Raw genomic sequence first — 13169 nt, forward strand, 5'->3', positions numbered from 1 at the left:
AAATAGTAATATAATAAATATATCAAATTAAAGATAATTTTATAATTATTGGCTTTAAGCCTATTTATTAAAACATATATATAGGCTTTAAGCATTTTTCACCATACAATCTATCGGCTTTAAACATATCAGGAGCCTTTACTTTCACTTGTACCTACATTTGATGTGCCAAAAAAATAGAAGTATCTAGAACAGGAAGGGTTCAAGTATAATTTTTCAGTCCTGTTTGCAGTTCGATATTAAAGATTTAGAGTCCTGTTTGCTTTGTATAGTGTGGGTTGGTTTACGAGATGGTTCAACTACTACCAACTCTAACCTAATTCTCCTGCCTCCTTTTACAAGAGAGTAAAATTTCATAACACAGCCACTCACAAGTCCCGACCGCCCCAACCCAATAAAACAAATTAAAATTGGGTCTTTTCAACACCAACTGCCAACTTACATAATGTCGAGTGCCATGATACTTATTTCCAGGGTTACCCAAACCCACAATAAGCCAAGGGGTGTACTCCAAGTTTGTAGATTTTGAGTCCAATTAAGATGAAGAAGCAACAGCTGAAATCCGAAAAGTAGATGGGGCAAACCAATTTGCTCTGAAATGGGTATTTTTAGGATATTGAATGAGAGTATATGGAGCTGAAATTGCACACAACATTGAAGATGATTTTTCCCCAATTGAAAAATCAATACCAAGTTGATAGCAACACCATTACAAATCACAAAAACTTCAAATGAAGTTCAGAAAAATGACAGAATTTCAGCGAGTTATAGGGTTGTCAGTCGATGAATTGATTGTACTTCTCATGTTATGTACTCTGTTTTCAATTTATTATTCTTTCTAAAAAACGTGTCTTTGCTGTGTCCTTTCCGTGTCCTTGCCGTGTCCACGTGTCCGAAAAAAATTAAAATGTTGGACACTTCATTTGGTGTGTCGGACACGGATTTTCGCGTGTCCGTGTCCAACACGCAACACGCAAGTTCAGTGGCGTGTTCGTGCTTCAGAGGTAAAAACATTTTTCATCTTTTAACTTTTATTCATTCTATTTCCTCCTTATCTCTTTAAGTTTTAACAGATTAGTTTTTTTTAGAAAATTGAAACAAATATTAGGTAAATAGTGTATTGCTTTGTGAAAATATATTATCAATACAGCAATAGCCGATAAGGCAATAAATGTTTAAACCGGAAGTTGCCACGACATTCTTGATTCTTCCGCGGTTTGTTTATTTTAATACTTCAATCATCCTTTCAATTTCAAACAACACACTATCTACGAGAAATTTAGTCCCAAACACCAAATGGTAATAGACATTAACCATGGCAGCTCGATTGTCTTCATCCTTTTCCTACAAAAAGTTCGAGATCCGAAAACGCTTACCCAACCCAAAATCGTCAGTTCTCTTGGTAATCGACATGCAAAATTACTTCTCTTCAATAGCAAAACCCATCCTTCCGGCCATAACCACCACCATCAATCTCTGTAAATCCGCAAACATCCCCGTAATTTTCACGCGCCACTGCCACAAACCGGGAGATAACGGCGGTGTTTTAGGCGAGTATTGGAACGGCGACATAATCATCGACGGAACCCTAGAAGCGGAGCTGATTGCGGAAGTTATTGCTGAAGCAGAGAAGAAAGGTGAGAAAGTAGAAGTCCTAGAGAAGAATACGTACAGCGCGTTTCAGAAGACGGGATTAGAAGAGAAATTGAAGGAAATGGGAGTTGAGGAAGTGATAGTGTGTGGTGTGATGACGAATTTGTGCTGTGAGACAAGTGCGAGAGATGCGTTTGTACGAGGGTTTAGGGTATTTTTCTCCACAGATGCGACTGCTACGAGTTGTGATGAACTTCATGATGCTGCACTCAAGAATTTGGCTTATGGTTTTGCTTATCTTGTTGATTGCAACCGTCTACGGCGAGCTTTCTCTGTGTAATTATGGAGACTGTAGTACTTATTGTTAATACTAATACTACTGATCTATAGGATAAATCATAATTTATGTGTAATATGTTAATAAATAAACCAATTAAAGCCACATATTGGCGGCGTCTGTTCTGACTTTTGAGTATTATACTTCCCCTGTCTCTAAGAAATTGCACAAACATGAGTATCAAATTATATAAGTGGTTTAAAGGTGCCTGAAAATGCGAGAAGATGTTTGCATAAGGAACGAATCAGAATTGTGTGGCAACCAATTCCTCTCTCTGTTCTTAATAGATTGCCACAATAGCCTTTTTGCCTTTAGGGGATGTTTATTGTTTGGTATGTGGGATTATGGGGTGAGAATGGAAATTCAAATCTCAAATTTTATAAAATCTCATGTTTGGTAAATGGATTGGGATTAGAAATGGGGGATTGGGAATAGGATTATATGTATATCCCATGAATTTTAAGGTTTTCAATACTAAAGGGGGCAAATATAAATATTAGAAGGTGGAAATTGAATTTTAGATAGAAAAGAACTTTTTACCCTTATTTAATACAATTTTACATGTTTTTTTTGATGGGGTAAAAATTGTAAATTAATATTTCATTTTTAATATATATATATCATACAATTTACAACTTATTTCCATTAACATAGCAAACAAGTAAATAAAAATATATTATGCAAATTTCCAACAATTAAATCTCAATCCCAATTTCATATTTTTTCCCTAAATTCCCATTCCTACATATCAAACGGCCATTCATGTATTTTACATCACTATAATTTTGAAGTATTTTGTAAAAATGTTACTACGCATGTAAAGCTGTTCAAAGCAGATTCGATAATTTAAAATTAATTTGACCTTGTAATTGAATTTAATTTGACCGAACATAGAAATTGATTAATAATTATGAAAAAATAATATGGATACAAGACCTTATTTTAAAATGACCCGAAACATCTGATTCGTAATTGACCCGATAACACAAATGAACATCTCATTTGTACATTTTCAACTATTCTTTAGCCACATTCATACAATTTAGAAAGTTTTATCAACTATTAGTCTCTGTGCAATATACAATTGGTGATTGAGGGAATATTTACTTTTTTTATTCACTTAGGATTATAAAAAAGTCAAACATAATTTTGCCCCAAAAACAATTGGTAGGAAAATTTAAAGTGGATAAAAAGTAGTCTTTTATCAAAAATAAGAGTAATATGTGAATATGATAAGATATAAATTAAATGTATGAATGAAAATTCAAAAGTCTAAGACATGACCACAAATAAAAATGGAGCAAAATTGATGAGATTAAAAAGAAAAATAAAGCAAATTTCACATGATAGAGGGAGTAAGATTGGAAAATTAATTGGAATTCTTTTTGTCCTTGTACCAAATAGTTATAACAATGCTACAAGAAATATGGATTCAATAACAAATATGTTTGAATCTCGCTTGAAGATTATGTGAAGATGGTTGAAGTTGTTCAGTTTTCTTGAAGATTCATATGTAATGTTTTCCAGGTTTAATTGCATTTCCATCTAAAAAATCAAGTATCAAATGATTTTGGCGTTTTTTTAGAGCTCTTTTAATGTTTAAATTTGATGATTTTTCACGAATAACATTTCTCTCTTGAGAAATGGTTGAGCCATTAAAACAAAGAATATTAAACTTTAAACTGAATGTCATTTATCGAATTAGGAACCAAGAATTTAGGGATAAATTAGGAGTAGCTCCTATTTTCGAAAAAATGCGCAAAAATAAATTAAGGTGGTATGGACATGTGCAGAGAAAGACTTTTGACGCCCCTGTGAGGAGGGTAGAAAGCATTTATAGCAGAGGGTAAGAGGAGTCGAGGAAAACCTAGGAAAACATGGGATGAGCAAATAAAAATTGACTTGCATAAGTTAAACCTCTCTGAGGGTCTGATTAGGGATAGGGGTAGTTGGAGGCGCCATATCCATGTTTTAGACTACTAATGTCCTCTTAGATTACCTTTTGGTGTTCTCGCCCTCTTGCTTCTCTCGTTTCTTTTATTATTAGTTTCTTTGTTTTCTTTTATTTTGTAGTTGGTTCTACTTGTTTATTTATTTATAGGCATTTAATTTATCTTTTCTGTTTAGTTACGTTTCTTTATCTTTCTCGAGCTGGGAGACTCCTTTGGCCGCGCTTTCCTTTATGGGTATGAGTTGCCGCCGTCCTTCCCTCCCCAAACCCTGTCCATAATTTTTTTATGAACGAGATACACTGGGTAGGATGATGATGAAACTAACTGTCATTTAGAGGTGTACATTTAAGTATACTGACAGATAGTTATGTAATAATCTAGGTTGCACTAAAACAAACACGGACACGGACACGGACACGACACGGATACGGGAAAACGCCAACTTAAAAATGGCGGACACGGGGACACGAAAATGGTAATATAATAAATATATCAAATTAAAGATAATTTTACAATCTTTCATTTAATATATGTAAATAAACACTTTAAAAACATAAAACACACATAAAATGCAAATAAGTACCAAATAAACAACATGAGTATTTAAAAATAGTCATACAAACCAAATCAAAGAAAACCAAATAAATAGGTAAATTTAAGATTTAAAAATCAAGATTAACAAATAACACATTAACAATTTAACATTAACAAATAACAATTAACAAATATTCAAAGAGGATATACAAAAAAATCAAAAACAACATTTCAACTTTTCAAAATTCAAATTACAAACACTAAGATTAAGAATTTAAGATTAACAAATAACACATTAACAATTTGACTAGGGATGCAAACGGGGCGGGGCGGGGCGGGTCTTGGCGTTACCATCCCCATCCCCATCTGGTAAATCAATCCCCATCCCCATCCCCATCCCCGCGGCGGGTATAATTTTTTTCCCCGTCCCCGCCCCGATGGGTTTGTACCTAATACCATCCCCATCCCCATCCCCATCTGGGTATCCATCCCCGTCTAATACCCATTTTACCCGCCCCACCACCCGTCAAATCCCCGCTTAATACCCATCTGTGTCACATATTTATTTTCAAATCCCCATCTAATCATCACTTAATATCGCCTACCTCTACACAACTCCCAATGAATATAAATAAATTTTATTGAGAAAAAAGGATAAAAAATAGAAAAAACATGATTATAAACCTTACTCTAAAAAACATGATCTTAGACCTTAAAAGAAATATAAAAACGGGGTTTTTAAAGTTTTTTAAAAAAATTGAAAATAATTCAAGGTTTTCAGAAATTTGAAAAATAATTTAGGGTATTCCAATTCTCAAAATTTGTACATTTCGTGAGGCGGGGATGGGGCGGGTATCACCTAAAACCCATCCCCATCCCCATCCCCGCGGTGGGTATGAATTTTATACCCGTACCCGCCCCATGACCCTTCAAACCGGGACCCATCCCCGCCCCGATGGGGCGGGGATCCTATTAGACCCGCCCCGCCTGCATCCCTAAATTTAACCTTAACAAATAGCAATTAACAAATATTCAAAGAGGATATACAAAAAATCAAGAACAACATTTCAACTTTTATTTTTATTTTTTTTTTTTCAAAAAAACGTGTCCTTGACTGCTTGTCGTGTCCCTTGCCGTGTCCATGCCGTGTCCGCGTGTCCGAAAAAATATTAAAATATTGGACACTTCATTTGGCGTGTCGGACACGGATTTTCGCGTGTCCGTGTCCGACACGTGTTCGACACGTGTCCGACACGGGACACGCCAGTCTAGAGAAGTGTCCGTGTATTCTAGATAATAATTAATTCATGTCGTGTTGAACTATGTCCTTTTTTCTGTGTCAAACTTAAGTATACAGACAGATTATTATGTAATTAAAGTTAAATGTCTAAGTTTCAAGTCAGATTTATGAAAATCTTTTATGTTGTGATAGTATTTAAAAATGGAGTGGAGTATTATTTATTATTCACATAAAAGCTAAAAGGTTAAGGTGTTATGCCTTGGGTCATTGATAAAAAACGGCAAGACTAACTAATACATCAATACAAAATAAATTAAAAAGAAACAAGCTAAAAGGAATATGTTTAGCATTCGTTCATGATGATAATATCACCAACGCAGATGTTAGGTCTAGGAGTAGAAAATATATCGGAAAATATACCAGCACAAAGGCATGAAGACAAGCTACAATAAGATCTACGCCTTCCCTACCAGATGATTAGCAAAAGTTCGACTCATCTAAAGAATTTTACTGGGACACCCAGGAACACAAAAGAATGTGAGACTGATACAAGTGATAGAGAATATGAGTCGGAGTGAGATTATCCAATAATTTTGAGGGAAAAATATTTAGAAGATAGGTAGTAGTTTCCAAGGCGTGAGGCCAAAGAGAAGGAGGAAGACAGGCATGGCACAAAAGAGTGCGAATAACATTATTAATGGAGCGAATTTTCCGTTTTGTGCGGAAGTGTCTGGACAAGAAAAATCCATGCTAATGCCATGTTGAACACAAAAGTTGTGGAAAGACCCATTGTCAAATTCATCCCATGATTACATTGGAAAGTTTTAATAGAAAAACCAATCTGTGATAGAATAAATGTTCGAAAGTTAACAAAAACATTATGGACTTACGATTTCCTAATGAGAGGAAATGTCCACAAAAAAATTGTATAATTATCAAGAAAGAAAAGATAGTACTCATAACCAGCAGAAGGACTAGGAACAGGAGAGATTCACAAATCACTGTGAATAATATCAAAAGGCATAGTGGAATGTGAATCGGAAGTAAAGAAAGGCAATTTAATTTGTTTGCTTAATATACAAGAGTGACATATAGGAGAGGGAGGTTTGGGACAAACGATGGATTTATTAGCACGTAGGGACCAATATATCACGTCCTGGATGGCCTAAACGAGAGTGCCAAACACTTGTAGATGCAATATTAAAAACCATATTAGAGGAAGAGGTATGAGGTGGTTTTACAGAGGTTAAGATAAAAGGATAGAGATCACTCTTACTGTTACACCAAAGAATTTGATTTCCGGTATCCAAAGCTTTGACAGAAAAATCAAATGGGTCAAACTCAACAGAGACATTATTGTTAGTAGTAAATTTGCGCACAGAAATTAAATTTTTGATGAGTTTAGGGGCGTGGAGAACATTGGCTAAGGAGAAAGAGGGATGTGGTTGAGCGTACCCATAACCATGAACTGGAATCGAGTAACCATTATCAACAAAAATAGCATTATTATGAGGATGCTTGAAAGGAATATAATTTTGTAATGTACCATTAAAATGGGTCATGTGGGACGTAGCTCTAGTGTCCATATAGTAGTGAGCATCGGGAGACGTAGTAGGGGGCTCAAATGTATCGTCTAGGGCACACCATTGGGGAGTGGCCCAATTAGAGTATGAATATAATGAATTGGCCATAATATTTGAACCAAGGAAGGGAGCTGGGTTAGATTGGCAAACGTCATTGACTGAAATTAGTCTAACCTTAAATAATGTACCAAACTCAACATAAATAGTAGAAAGTAGCCCACTACTTAGCTATGCCTATTTGATTTTCTTTTCTTTTATTTTTTTAAAAAAATATTGCTGCTAAATCATGTAAGTAGGGTCTTTCTTCTACTCACTGTCCAAGATGATTTCGAAAACACTAAGCTCCAACAATGGTGTCGTTCTTAAGAAGAACATTGGATCTCATGGCCAAACCGCACATAATCAATCGTTGAATACTCCAACTCTCCACCATAGTCCACAACCTTACCGATCTCCACCTCTTCGCCACACCACCTCCCAAACCCCAGCTCTCATGCCTCTTGGCATGACTACTCGTAGTCAACACGGGATTTACAAACCGAATCCCAAATATTCTTCTCAAGCTTTTCCTGTCATTTCTTCTTCCCTTTCTCCAATTCCCAAAAATCCTTTTAGTGCCCTTCATGACCCAACTGGAAACGTGCTATGCAAGAAGAATATGATGCTTTAATTGAGAATGATACTTAGGAACTAGTTCCTCGTTCATTAAATGTCAATATTATTCGTTCTTTTAGGATTTCTCGGCATAAGACACATTCTGATGGATCTTTGGAGCAATATAAATCTCGTTTGGTGGGAGATGGTAAGTCTCAGCAAGATGGTATTGATTATGATGAGATTTTTAGCCCGGTTGTCGAACCGACCTCTATTTGGGTTGTTCTTAGCATTGCCCTAGCAAAATCTCGGTCCATTCATTAGCTGGGTGTTAAAAATGCGTTTCTACATGGTTACCTTAATGAGACTGTATATATGCATAAGCCTATGAGTTTTCGTGATTCTATTCACCCAAATTATGTCTTCCGGTTACGAAAATCTCTGTATTGCCTTAAGTAGGCACCTCGCGCTTGGTATCAGTGTGTTGCTGATTTTGTGACTACTATTGGCTTTCAGAATAACACTTGTGATAACCCCTTGTTTATTTACTCCAATGGCCATGATGTTGCTTACTTGCTTCTCTATGTTGATGATATTATCCTTACTGCTTCCTCCAATGCTCTTCGGTTGTCTTTCATGGCTAAGTTGAGTGCTGAATTTGCCATGAAGGATCTTGGCTCTTTGAGCTACTTCTTAGGGATTGCAGTGACACATAATGCTCTGGGCTTGTTTCTTTCTCAGTCTAAATATGCTGCAAATATCTGGGTCCGTGCTGGTATGTCTGATTGTAAATCTACTCCTACTCCAATTGCTACTACCGGAAAGCTTAGTGCCTCCTCTGACACTCCCTATGCAAATCCTACTCTGTATCGTTCTCTTGTAGGTGCTCGTCAGTACCTCACTTTTACCAGGACTGATATTTCTTATGCTGTACAACAAGTTTTCCTATTCATACATGATCAAAAAATCAAACATGTAGCTGCCCTTCATCGCATTCTTCGGTACCTAAAAGGTACTCTTGATCTTGGTCTTCAGTTGTACAAATCTCCCATTTCCTCCCTACTATCTTATACAAATGCCACTTGGGGTGGTTGTCCCGACACTCGTCGCTCCACCTCTGGTTATTGTCTTTATCTTGGGGACAATCTAATTTCTTAGTCCTCAAAACGACAACCCACCTTGTCTAAATCTAGTGCTGAAGCAAAGTATCGCAATGTTGCTAATGTTGTTTCTGAGACATGTTGGCTTCATAATTTACTTCTTGAGTTGTGTTTTCCTTTTACAAAGGCCACCTTAGTTTATTGTGATAATGTGAGTGCAATTTGTCTTTCTGGCAACCCTGTTCACCACCAACGGACCAAACACATCGAGTTGGATATTCATTTTATTCAAGAAAAGTTGAAATAGGGTAAAGTTCGTGTTCTTCATGTTCTTTCCCGGTATCAAATTGCAGATATTTTTACTAAGGTTCTTCCTAAGATTTTATTTGATGATATTCGTGCCAGTCTCGGTATCCGTAAACCTCTCGATTCGACTGTAGGGGTATGATAGAGTAGAATATTTTAATATTTGATAGAATAAAATATTTAGATTTTATTATTTTAATATTCCTAGAATATACTGTGTAATATGTAGTTATTCTAGTTGCTATACTTAGCTCATTCTGGTATCTATTTATACACCTCAAATAATAAGAAAGGTCAAGCCAAAATATTATAATAACAAGATCACCCAACTAGCAAGGTAGTAATCGATTTCTATTGAAAAGAAACGAGTGCAACACAACAGCTTTGTTGCGAGGTTGATGCAGCAGCTTTGTCATAAACAGATGGTGGTCTTCGATTCCTTAATAAACAATATAGCAGGCATTTAGTTTAATATACACTGGGATTAAGAGATCGGTCGACAAAAAAGTTACAAATTAGATATCCCAATATTGAAAAGTTTATGTTTTGTGAAAAAATATTTTCGTGGATCGTGAAAAGACTTGCGGATCGCAAGATTTCAAGACAAAGTTTATGTTTTGTAAATTGCTTAGTTCATAGCTAGCGATTTTTGTCACGACTTGTGGCTTTCACGTTGGTTTCATGGAACTTTGCAATGTCAACATTGGTATGGATTGATTTTATGTCGACATTGGTTCGTGAAACGGTGTTGTGTTTCATGGAGCGACATTTTACTTCATGAAATGGTGTTTGCTCTTCTATAAATATAAAAGGCATGTGTGGGTTATTTTCTACACCAATATTTTTCTGAATTCTCTTCCTCTCTTACACTTTATATATAGAACTTGCAATCCTCGATTGTAATTTTCTATTTTCGCCTTCCATTTATATTTTCTCATATCGTTCTAATATCCTTGTGCTAGGATTTTAATGTAATACTTTGTATCTCAAAACATATTTCCAGCATACATTCCAAAGCTCTGTAGTAGGGAGAAAATGATGTTTTACGAAGAGAGTATCACTTAGAATTAATATCAAGTCAATTAGAAAACCTTCTTGTTACTTTGTTCGCGTTTGAAGATCGCTATCTTGACTTATTTTATATGTTTGTTTAATAAAATTAAAGTCACATTTTTACAACAATCAAAAACATCATACTTCTTTGAATTACAAAATGGCAAGTCTCAAGGATTTAACTACCAATTTTGTCAAACTTGACAAGTTTGTAGGCAATGAGTTTAGGAGATGGCAAAAGAAAATGCATTTTCTCTTAACTACTTTAAAAGTTGCTAATGTTATAAGTACAATAAGGCATAGTGAGAAGGAAGATGAGAATCCGAAAGATATCCGTGCAAGGAGTAAATAAGATTCCGATGATTTCATCAGTAGGGTTCATATTCTCAATGGCACGTTTGATAGTCTTTTCGATGTCTATCAAAACATAAAATCTGCTCAAGAAATGTGGTCCTTGCTTAAAACAAAATACATGGCTGAAGATGCTTCAAGCAAAATGTTTCTTGTAAGTAATTTCAATAATTTTAAGATTGATGACAACTGCCCTATAATTGAACATTTTTATGAAATACAAAGGATGTATGATAATCTTAAAAGGCATGACATGAATAGATGTAAAGAGCACCCTCAAGCACAAAAGGAAGAGATTGATCTTACCCAACTTGCCATCCATCTTCTTATTAAAGTTACGATCCGTGATCAAGAGAAAGGGAAGGATCCATCTTCGATCTCTACCATAAATATGGTTGGAGAGAATTCAAACAAGTATAAGTTTGTGACAAATAAGAAAATGGGCTCTAGTTCTTTCAAAGGGAAATTTTCTAATTTTTCCAAGAAACCTACGTTTGGTGGGTGTTGGTTTTGCAGAAAACTGATACATCATAAGAAATATTGTTTTCTCTTCAAGAAGAAGAATGCTAACAAGGGGGAGGCTTTAATAGCCAAGACCCCGTGAATGAAGGCATTTCCTCACAATTGTTTAAATTTAGTTCGGGGTTGCATTTAAGTGGAATAAATAATGATATTTGTTGTGTGCAGGATGATATATCATGGTACATCGATTCAAATGCCTCTAGGCACGTTTGCATGGACAGGAGATGGTTCAAGACTATTCACAACTGTGATGATAAAGAATTTCTCTATATAGGAAATAATTCTATTATTAAAATACTTAGAAATAATGGGCCGACCCAATTAGAGATGGTCTTTCACAAGAATTTGTGATCTCACAAATAGAGGTGGTGCAGAAATCATGAAACCACCACCCACCACTTCTCCTCCCTCCATAAATAAAAAAGAAGAAGACCTTCAAGTATTAATCCATCCTTCCACAACTCAATTTCTGTAATATCAATCTTTTCTTAGTATTAATAGGTTTAATCTTCTTTTATGTAATTTTCTTGGATTCAATCTTGTATTCATTAGTTGTTCACTTGATTATCTTCCTTGGATTGAATTCTAAGCTAGTAATTTCTCTTCCTTATACTTTATTGCTTTAATTATGTTATTGTTATTAATGCTTATCATGAAATTAATTTCTTCAGTTATGTTCAACTTCAATATGAGTGAGTAGTTCGATTTAGCTTGGGCTAGGTATTATCACCATGTATGTAGTCTAAATTACTTTCTTTATCTTTAGCTTTGATATGTTGTATATGTTTTGAGATGTGTTTTGCTATTATCGTAGTGTCATTGGATTGAGGGCGAGAGTCGATTTCTAATGATAATCCATTCTTTAAAATTGAATCATCTTCATGAAAAAAGTACATGTTCTAATTGGAAATATTGAATATGTGCTCCATGTCGTGAAATTTGTTTAGCCCCATGAAAATAATTAGTTGAGCACATTTTAGGAAGTTTTTGCTGCTCGAGAGAGAACACTAGTATCTAGGATACATTCTTTCTCATAACTCATATTCATGTCCTTAGGTAAAAGATTAGTAAACAATACTTTCCTGAGAAAGCCTAGTCTTTACAACTTTATCTTAATAATCACATTATCTTTGTATTATTTTTATACCTTTTTTAGTCCACTGCATTATTATTTACTTTTATCCTCAGATTGTTGAAGTATTTTTAATAACTTGTTTTAGTTGTTTCTATCACCAACCATCATATCATACATTTTTGAATGCACTATCGATCGAGAAACCATTGACTTAACACTTACTCCCTGTGGATTCGACCCGTACTTGGCAACGTACAACGCTATGTCGTGCACTTGCGGTGTTACTATCAAAGGACGTAAAGTCCCCATCAGTCCTATACTTCTTGCAGTAGAATCGGAGACTAGGTCTAATGCTCATTTGATTCTTGATTTGGGGTGTTCATATTATATTACACCTAATACGCATTGGTTCTCTATGTATGATAATGCACAGTGTAAAAACAAGGTCTCACCGCATCACCTCGGTTGCGCTGTAAAGGTTTTCAAAATAAACAACCTATATTCCCCACGTTGTAAAGGTGTAAAAAAATTTTGTTTTTAGGTCGCATCAAGGGATATCTTATGGTTTTGACCGATATTTAGGCATTGCGATAATCGCATCATTCACGATACTGCAGCATCGTTATGTTACCCCATTTTTACACTATGTGATATTGTTAAGGTGAAGTTGTGCTTATGGGTAGTATTGCTTCTTGTAAGGTTAGATTTATTGGCTCTATTAGGATCAAGATAGGTGATGGTATTGTACTAACTATGATAAATATTAGGCATGTTCTCGATATGAACAAGAATTTGATTTCTTTGGGTACTCTTGATGGTAATAGTTGTAGTTGCACCCTTGAGAAGGGTACTCTTATAGTGACTATGGATTCCCAAATGGTCATGAAGGGCAAGAAAGTTGGGTCGCTATATGAGCTTATTGGTTCTAC

General features: G+C 35.3%; 1 protein-coding gene across 1 annotated transcript; it reads left to right on the plus strand.

Annotated features, from left to right (window-relative positions):
* The first annotated feature begins 1168 nt into the window (after positions 1-1168).
* On the plus strand, positions 1169-2059 carry LOC130805028 (nicotinamidase 2-like). The gene has a single exon (XM_057669625.1). It carries the CDS (start codon positions 1316-1318, stop codon positions 1931-1933), a length of 618 nt encoding a protein of 205 aa, XP_057525608.1. The 5' UTR covers positions 1169-1315; the 3' UTR covers positions 1934-2059.
* Positions 2060-13169: the final 11110 nt, after the last annotated feature.

Source organism: Amaranthus tricolor, chromosome 2, assembly GCF_026212465.1.
Source record: "Amaranthus tricolor cultivar Red isolate AtriRed21 chromosome 2, ASM2621246v1, whole genome shotgun sequence".
Taxonomy (NCBI): Eukaryota; Viridiplantae; Streptophyta; class Magnoliopsida; order Caryophyllales; family Amaranthaceae; genus Amaranthus; species Amaranthus tricolor.